Raw genomic sequence first — 9,343 nt, forward strand, 5'->3', positions numbered from 1 at the left:
GTGCAAGATACTTTTCACCCCTTGCTGTCCTTTTGAAAAATTGTAGGGATTTGAGGAGAGAATTGAGCTTTGTGAACTAAAGCATATTTTCAGGGAAGTGAACAATGTTGCAGATTAGCTAGCCAAATGGAGCTACAATTTGGACCTTGGGTTGTGTTCTTTTCAGTTTCCTCCCTAATGGCTTATGCAACATCTAACGAATGATCTTGTAGGTGTCCTTATGAGCCGCTCTATTGTTATTAATGCTATGTATTAGTTCGTCTGGGATTTCTTCGCCCCCTCTATTCACCAAAAAAAGAAAAAAAAAATAGAATGATAAATCATCACATCATAATCATCTAATTCTCTTGCTCGCCAACTGCTGGTCTCTCTATAATCTCTCAATAAAATATGACTAAAACAAATAATTGTTTTTTTGTTTAAGGTAATGATGTACATACTAAATTTGAAAAATAAATGATGTGTCACCAATAAAAAATAAGCACGTTAATTAATACTATGACACACCCCGATCCTAGAATCAAGGCGTGCTGGCCGTCACGTGAGTGTGACGTAGCCAAAAGTGCGACACGGAAGCAAGATATAACAGAAATATGAAGGAATTTAAACCAACCACTAGCAGTAATAACCTACTAGCATCAAAGAGAGAGTTATAAAATAAACACACGAATTCAGAGCGTAGGTCTAAGTGCAGTCAAGTAGGACCATAAATAAAGTACAACACCCGCAGGTGAGTCCTACATGCAGTACGTCTGTCAGAATGCCGAAAAAGACCTCGAGAGCCACCAACTGCTAACTAGAACCTGGAGGGGCGCAAAACAAAGATTAGTGGGTCAGTAAAACCAAAGATTTTCCAAAACATTTCATTTAAAACATTTCTAACCCCTCTCCGTAAAACCTGTATACTTTCCCAGAAAATAGAATATAAATATATATATATATACATATATCATCAAAACTCCGCTCACCATCTATCAACATAACATCTCAGAAAGAATATGCCATGCCATGCCAAAATATAATATGAATGCATCAATATAATCAGGTGAAATAATAAATCAACCGGAGACCCTGCAGTGGTCCTGTACGGCTGATTCTATAGCTCAATATCCCATCAAGTCGGAGTCACCAACTGTGACCTGTACGACCCTGCCGGAGTCACCAACTGTGACCTGTACGGCACTACACTGCACATAAGTCGGAACTACCTAAAGTAGTCTGTACGACTAAGATGGTGAAATAATACGCTCTAGTGCTTCTCTCATCAATCATCTGTGCACATAATCTAAAGTCACCCACCAGTCGGAACCCCTCTAATGGTCTGTACGACTGGCATGTCGGAACCACCTCTAGTGGTCTGTACAACATCTACCTACTTGGATCCAAGGCGAGCGTGCGGTGTGGTGAATACTATAAGCACTAATACCAAAGGTGCAGTTTATGAGCTCTCAACGTAATTCACATAAAATAAACCGTCTGAATAATGTAAAGACTCACCTGTGCGTCCACCGCGTCAATTCACATATATACGCATCAATTATCAATTTAAATATCTCAACAATTGCATGCATGGCAATTTAAATCATATTTTCATATAAACGCATTTTCTGGGAAAACAGTAGTATATAGGTAATACGAAAACAAAACTGCCCACTCACTGATAAGTCGATGGGTCGTAACCCCCGTGACGTCCCTGGATGCGCTCGTCCTCGGGATAGGTGTCACCTATATGCGAAACAACTATAAAAACGTTAATTTAAATACATGACCAACAATTCGAAATAACTTCTCATACGATGCTCAATTTGGGTATATGAATATACCACATCGACCTACTCGACGTCACGGACGTCGAGAAATTTTTAGATAAATTTTTGGAGGTCGCACGCGCCCCCACGCACCGGGACAGGCACGGGGACACGCGCCCCCACGCGCATCATCCCTAACCTCGGCTCGCCGAACTGAACTTTCCGGCCAACTTTGAAACTCCTTGTTCTCCTTCGTTTCTCAACCATTTTCTTCGTATTTTATATCAATTTGAAGCCCCAAACATGTAGATTCACGATATACTGCTTTAAAGCTCCAAAAACAACTAAATCTCACCGGGAAAATCCAAGAAAAACCGACCAAACTCGAACCTAGTGATCCTGACGTCCAAAACCTTCAAACGAAGCACTCCGAGCTTCCTTGGGACCTCACTAAGCTCACTATAAGCTTAGAATTCCCTGAAACACAACATTTCACGTGTGCATGAACAGTGACAAAAAATGAGGGTTCGGGTTTCACGTTAAATCGAAGGTTCCACTATCTAAAAGTAGTACCATTCAACTCAGGACGACGAAAGGATGAAGAATCTTACCTCAATAGCTTCGATCCGTTGAGTTTTGGATGGTTTTGGTGAGGTCCGTACAATCGGGGTGAGAGAGAGAGAGAGCAGGTAATCGTGAGGGAGGAGAGAGAGAGAGTGATACGAGGAAGAGGGAGAGAGCAGGGAAAGTAGATGGTCCAACACCAAATCCTCACCATCCATTTAATCCCTAACCAAAATTTTATAAAACTAAAATTTAAATCCAAAACTTATATAGAATTAATCCAAATAATGTCACACACATGTACCTTAGCCCCCGCTAAGGGCAAATCCGACATTTCACGTCCTTAACAAGAAAATCTCGGGACGAGCTGTGACATACTATGCAGTAACCTAATCATCTACTTCTATTTTATTTACACAAAATTTAGACTACAAATTTTGTCTTCATAAGACCATCTCCAACCCTTGGGCTAAAAGACAAATTTTTTAGCCCGGAAAATTTGGCTTTTAGCCCAGAAACAGCTTTTCTGCTCCAACCCTTATGGCCTAAAATTTTAGCCCTGGATTATTAAATAATGAATTTAGGCTAATATTTTTCTTAAATCAATTTAAAAAAAAAATATGTAGACTATTGTAAATTAATTTTGTGAACATTTTAATCTAAAAAAATTTAAATTCCGATAAATATTGAAAAATCATTAAATTTTTCACAAAGCAAGCCTTCAAACGACAATTTAGCCCAATTACGACCTGTAACATGCTCTCTTGCCATGTTGAATAATTTGGAAATGGAAAGAAATGGTAGAAAGATAAATTGGAAGAATTGTAGGAGAAAATTGAGTTTTGTGTGGATGTTTGAACAAATACATAGGTATTTATAGAGTTTTTGGGTAAATTTTGAGTTAAATAATTTTTTTAAATTATTTTAGCCGTTGGATTTAAATTTGGGCCGTTAGATCATTTTTCTTACCGTTAGATTTGATTACATTCGATCTCAGCCGTTGGATTCAATATATTTTAAAATAACATATTTTTTAAAAATGAAATTTGAATTTGGACCGTTCGATCAACCAATGGTCCTTAAATGATGATCGTCGGATGAGGAAAAGAGCCGTTAGGCTCGGTGGTAGTGGCCGACAGGGCCTTGGCAGTGGGACCCTGCGTTGTCAGGAGCAAATGCAAACCAGGCCCTTGGGGCGCGTCTGCGAGTGGGCGGGCCGAGAGTGGCCCAAATTGTGGCGAGTCCACGCGGATAGGGGGAATTTAGCCCAGTTTTAGCATTCTCCTTTTAGCCCAATATTTAACTTGGGTTGGGTGGTGTTTGGGGGGAAATTTTGGGCTAAAATTTGACTTTTAGCATAGGTTTGAAGTTGGTGGGCGGGGAGACGAAGAGGTGGAATGAGTTTGTGACAAATCCTCCGACGCGCCCAAAGTACCAAACTCGGTTACAACTAGTGCAGTAGTAAAATGTCAAAAGTAGAAGTCGACTTTTCACTCTGGAGAGTCCCTTACCGCTTCCATCTCCAAATCCTGGAACACTCCAATCCTTCTCCGGAACACCTTAATCCTGGCTCCTGACATCTGGAAACGCCTCTTCCCCCCGCGAACCAGGCGGCCAATCACCCTCCCCCAATTCCAAATCGGGATATCTCGGCCGTTTCGAGTCCCAATCAATTCCGGAATGGAGATAAACATGTTCAGGCTCTGCTCCGGCCTCAAAGTCATCGGTTACTTCATGATCCTCCTCGTCGCCGCCATCATCTCCGTCTCCTACTACGCCATCGTCGTCGTCACTTGGGGCCCCGAGCTGCTCCGCGGCGGGGTCCACTCGTTTCTAGCTTTCTTCATCATCGTAATGTTCCATATTCTGGTAATTCTCAACTATTTCAGTTGTGGATGCTTCAAGTTTTCTATTTTTTTTCCCTTTTCTGTTGTTTTTTAATCTTAATTAAAGGGCAATCGGGAAATTGGAAATTGTAAACAACCCAGTTTTTATTTTGGAAAAAGATTTGATTTTTATTTTGTGTGTTGTGTGTTAATTTCTGTTGATGCTATTGTTTGTATGATTAGAGTCTAATTAATAGAGTTAAATTGACGTGGTTAGATAGCATCGAAGTAGATTAATTAGATTGATAACTGCTGCAATGAGCACAATTTAGATTAGTTAGTACAATTTACTAATTTAGATTGATGGATGAGCTTGAACGAAGTTGGTCTCGAATGTCTGACAAGCTAATAAGAGCTGGATTTGAAATTAGACCTGAAATTCGGGGAGACAAATCAAATATTGGGTTCAGTTTTGCTGGCTGGTTTACAACTGTTCTAAAAAACTTAGTAAGTAGAGAGGTACGTTTCATACTTACGTCGAGGACCCGTGGGAGTTTTGCCTTTGACAAAGACTAAGGAGAGTGAATGTTGATTTCGTGTCATATATGATTTTTTCAAGCTTGTTATAGCAAAATTTAAAATGAGAATACATTGATAAATAATGTTATTTGTTTATGACTTCTGAGAAGGCCGAATTGAGTAGAAAGATTGATTTGGTAGAAAACTAACTCTTGAGTTTGGCCCTCGGTTTGAATTTGTATTTTGTTGCAGCTTGTAATGTTACTGTGGAGTTACTTTATGGTAGTCTTTAAAGATCCTGGTTCTGTTCCGGAAAATTGGAAACCTCTAATAGAGGAGGAAAACTTAGAGGCTGGTAGTTCTCTGACTTTGTCAGAAAATATCGAACCTGAGGCATTCACTTCAACACAATCTTCAGATGGACGAGAAAGAAGACCACAAGTAGGGTATTGTAGTCGATGCCAAAATGGCAAGCCACCACGATGCCATCATTGCTCTGTCTGTAAGCAACTTTTTTTCTAATGTTGACGATACATATGTTGCTTGTATCTGGGCATGCATTATTGATTTTTGTGCATTTTCCCATGGAGCATTTATTTTTCTTCTTTGCTTCCAATATGCATGTAAGAGTACCTTTTATCCTTGATTTTTATATTTCTTGCAAGGAGATGCCATTTATCCTTGATAGAATCTCCCTAGAAAATATTCCCAGTCCCATGGGTGGTACCAAATATATGAATTCACTCTCACATTTTTGCGTTGTCAGCTTTATCAATAAAGTTTCTAGAGGTTTTATCAATAAAGTTATCATTTACCGTTGGATGTTTCTCTCTTTGCCACTGTTTATGGAAGTTCCTGAGAACTTGGTCAGCAAGGATATGCATTGAGAGATGGTATAAGACTGTTAAATGTCAATCTGACGTCTTTAACATCCTATCCGGTTATTTAAATTGTGGTAGCATGTGTCCTTTTGGCGTGTTCTTTGTTTGCAACTCTATGTCATCATTGATAACCTGACAACTTTGGAACATTGTCGCTATCCTTATTTAACATTCAGTGATCAGTGAAACTGTCTATTAAGTGATAATCTTTTTGTTTTCTTTTATGCTCTGTAGGCCAAAGATGTGTACTTAAGATGGATCACCATTGTGTTTGGGTGGTGAATTGTGTTGGTGCACGCAACTACAAGTTTTTTCTTCTTTTCTTGGTAATGACATATTCCTTTTTCTTATTAATGTACTTGCAGTCATGACTCACGAAATAAGAAATTTGTGTAGATTTCCTTCCCCACCAGATTTTTTGTTCAAAGGCTGGCAATCCCACAGAATCTAGGGCTGGGAACTGGAGATGTTTGAGTTATCTTTGACATGTGTGTGTGTTGGGGGAAGTTGGGGTCGTAGAGAGAGATGGGAAATGCAATTGATTATAAAATAAATACCTTCTGGTGTGCAAATAAACTTTAAAAGTAGTAGTAATTGGCTATTTTACTGTCCCTTTGTTTTTGCTCACTCGTTCCAGTTTCTGTTTGTGCCTTGAAAGCTTTATACATTTCTGGAGACAACAATGGATACCTTAGTTTTGCTGCCAAATTTTATCGATTTCTTCTCTGAAGCCATGGATCATTCTGAATCTCCTGGAAATCTTGCAGTCATTTTTTTGACATTTGGTAATATTCCACCGAGTAAATCAGTTTCATGTCCACATATTGGTTCCACTTTCATTGTTTACTTGCTCCTTAAAGATTGTTTACCTTGTTGCAGTGCTTAATTTAGCCTTTGCACTGAGTCTTCTTTGTTTTGTGGTTATGCATGCGTCCCTTCTGTCAAGCAACACTACTACGGTTGAGGTAATACACTCACCTGCTACTTTCTTTCTACCATTTTTGAGATTTATGAATATTTTCACAGTTTGCACTTACCATTTGAGACCTGAATTACCTGATAAAATTATGTTCATCTGGCTACTACCCTCTGCTTGAGGTTCTATATTAATTTATGAATACATACATTGTACAATAAGAATTTGCTACAGTTGCCTAAAATGATCCAAATATCAGAGTAACCTGAATCTACAAAGAATTTAATAATGCCACATGTTTATGATTTATCATGTCTTATTACATCGCAATTGTATGCAACTATTTGAAACAATGTTTCAGGTTCATGAAAAGAGAGGAGCAATCAGATGGAAGTACGACTTGGGCAGGAAGAAGAATTTTGAGCAGGTGGAATTCTCTCTCTCTCTCTCACTGCTTATGTAAACCCCTTTTCCATCAGACATTTGATAATTTTTAACTCTTATCCTGTCCTGTAGGTTTTCGGCACGAAGAAGGCACTGTGGCTCTTACCACTGTTCTCAAAAGAGGATTTAGACAACGTACCTGCCCTTCGGGGACTGGAGTTTCCGACACTTTCAGATACTGAGGCTTGATGCTTGGTGAATTCCTATACTTTTACCTCCCACCAGCCATTTAGATATCTTTACGGACTCATACATGCTGATTACAATGGGTCTAAAAAGGTGTATTACCCCGTGTCCAATTTAGTCAACTTAGTCTATAGTTAGGAGAGGATTTAAATTTGAGTCATGGTTATTTATTTTTACTTTTATACATTGAAGAAAAATTGGATTCAGAAGGATCACCCTACACAGGAAACTAGGAAAGTGATTGCTTGGGGAAAAAACTCAGTTAGCTACCCATCAATTTTTTATACAGATTGTTTTTCTCCTCCATGTCTTGTCCCTCGTCCAAACTACGTGTACCCCAATTTCTTGGATATGGGAAAAGGGCTGTGCTTGAAGTAGTTGCGTCGAAGATTTTATACTGAGATGTATAAATCTATATTGATGTGTAGCTAAGTTTGCTCTACTTCCTCAAACTATTCGTTGCTGGAAATTGTGATTGCCAGTAACTCATTCACATTGCACGGGATGTTGATGTAGACTTGGGGTGATAATTTGGATGTCCAGTTGGCTGAAAATTGGGTTTGAAGTTGTAAATCACCAAATATTTTCTGATCATAAATCAGGCGCAAGTGTGTTCCACTGGATAAAGTTAGTTTTGATTCACTTGCTCGCTTCTTTCTTGCAGTTTTTAGCTTATTTTTTGTAATGCCCCAAGGAACTCACTCTCAATTTCATTTTTCCCCTTAAAACTAAAATTTTGCCACTTTACACCTTGAAACTCAATATTCGCTCCACTTTGGCGAGATTCTATCCAATCTGTTATATTGGTGTTAACTTTGCTGATGTGGTGATGGACCGGACCCGTTAATTTGCTGACGTGGCAGCCACATCACTTTTTGTATGCCAATTGGCGGGACCTTCCCCACGCCTCCTCTTTCTTTCTCCGTCTCTCTTTCCCAACCCCATTTCCCAAGCCAGCACCACCCCAACTCCCCGCTCTGAGCTCTCTTGCCACTGCGTGCCCCCATTTGATCATTTACTCATCGAACTTTACGTGCATTTACTGTTCTTAGATTCCAGATTTTCAGAAGAGAGTGGAAATGTTGCAGTGAATGTTTTTAGCATAGTTTTTCTGTGATTTTCTGTTTGGCTTCCCATAAACTCTTCGTGAAAAAGAAAAGGAAGAAAAGATATGCAGCTCTTGAAATTTTGATTTTCGTTTGCTTTGCGAAAGTGAAATTGGGATATGATTACATGTTTATGGAATACGAGAATAGCAAAGTAATTTTCTTTTTTTTTTTCACTTTCCTCGGACTTCTCGACAGACAAATAGCGAACTAGTAAAAATTTATATGTTTATGTATGTATGTGTGTATGCATGTGCGTATGTGTGTCTTTATGCGTGTGTTAGGGCATATACAGGCACGGAAGTCGCCGCCCGTTACAGCTGTTCCTCGTGCTGTATTAACCACAGAAAGTGCTAGGCATGGGGAGGTGTCTTCTTGGGAGAGTGGATGGTGGCGTGTGGTGGCAAGAGTGCTCATGGTGGGGAGGCGGCTCGGTGACGGCGGCTTGGGAAATGGGGCTAGGAAAGAGAGTGAGACAGAAAGAAAGGTTTGGATTGGGGGAGGGTGCCGCCAATTGGCATAAAAAAGTTGATGTGACTGCCACATCAGCAAATTAGCGGATCCATCATGGTCACATTAGCAAGGTAAACGTCATTTTTACTGATTTGACAGAATCTCGTTAAAGTGAAGTGAATAAAGGTTCAAGGTGTAAAATCGTAAAATTTTGGCTCTAGAAAGAAAGTTAGGTGAAGTCGAGTTTCAAGAAGCATTTCATAAAATAAGCCTTCAATTAAAATCCGAGTAGCCTGTGGCTTAGTAGTAAAAAGATGACTATCCAAGCAAACCACTTTAATGTTAGTTTCAACTCCTACAAAGGGTACAACGTTTACGTGTACCCAAGGATTTAAATATCGAAAATATCGGCGAAATCGTTTTTTTCGGTTACCGATATTTTAATGAGTATCCAATGAGTTTTCGTCAAAATATCGCGATATTATCGATAATATCGCGATATTATCGATATTATTGGTAATATCGCGATATTAGTTATAATATCGCGATATTTTCGCGATATGACATCCAAAAATTCTTAAAATTTTCTGAAAAGTCTCAATTTTGAAACTAAAGGGATTCGAACCCCCTCCCATTTGACTCTTAACGCCTTAACCACCATATCACTTATGGTTGTTGTGATAATATGCTACTATATTTA

The 9,343-nt window shown here is 39.1% G+C and overlaps 1 protein-coding gene across 1 annotated transcript; it reads left to right on the forward strand.

The window, feature by feature from the left end:
• The first annotated feature begins 3,733 nt into the window (after nucleotides 1-3,733).
• Nucleotides 3,734-7,726, forward strand: LOC126629914 (probable protein S-acyltransferase 12). Its single transcript, XM_050300070.1, has 7 exons — nucleotides 3,734-4,181; nucleotides 4,910-5,159; nucleotides 5,773-5,864; nucleotides 6,197-6,323; nucleotides 6,418-6,503; nucleotides 6,816-6,881; nucleotides 6,971-7,726. Exons 1-7 carry the CDS (start codon nucleotides 3,993-3,995, stop codon nucleotides 7,085-7,087), a joined length of 927 nt encoding a protein of 308 aa, XP_050156027.1. The 5' UTR covers nucleotides 3,734-3,992; the 3' UTR covers nucleotides 7,088-7,726.
• Nucleotides 7,727-9,343: the final 1,617 nt, after the last annotated feature.

The sequence above is a fragment of the Malus sylvestris genome, chromosome 1, assembly GCF_916048215.2.
Source record: "Malus sylvestris chromosome 1, drMalSylv7.2, whole genome shotgun sequence".
Classification (NCBI taxonomy): Eukaryota; Viridiplantae; Streptophyta; class Magnoliopsida; order Rosales; family Rosaceae; genus Malus; species Malus sylvestris.

Coding starts and splice junctions, on each gene's coding strand:
- LOC126629914 (XM_050300070.1), top strand. CDS start 3,993: ATGGAGATAAACATGTTCAGGCTCTGCTCCGGCCTCAAAGTCATCGGT. Junction 6,504..6,815: donor GCAACACTACTACGGTTGAG/GTAATACACTCA, acceptor ACAATGTTTCAG/GTTCATGAAAAGAGAGGAGC. Junction 6,882..6,970: donor GGAAGAAGAATTTTGAGCAG/GTGGAATTCTCT, acceptor CCTGTCCTGTAG/GTTTTCGGCACGAAGAAGGC.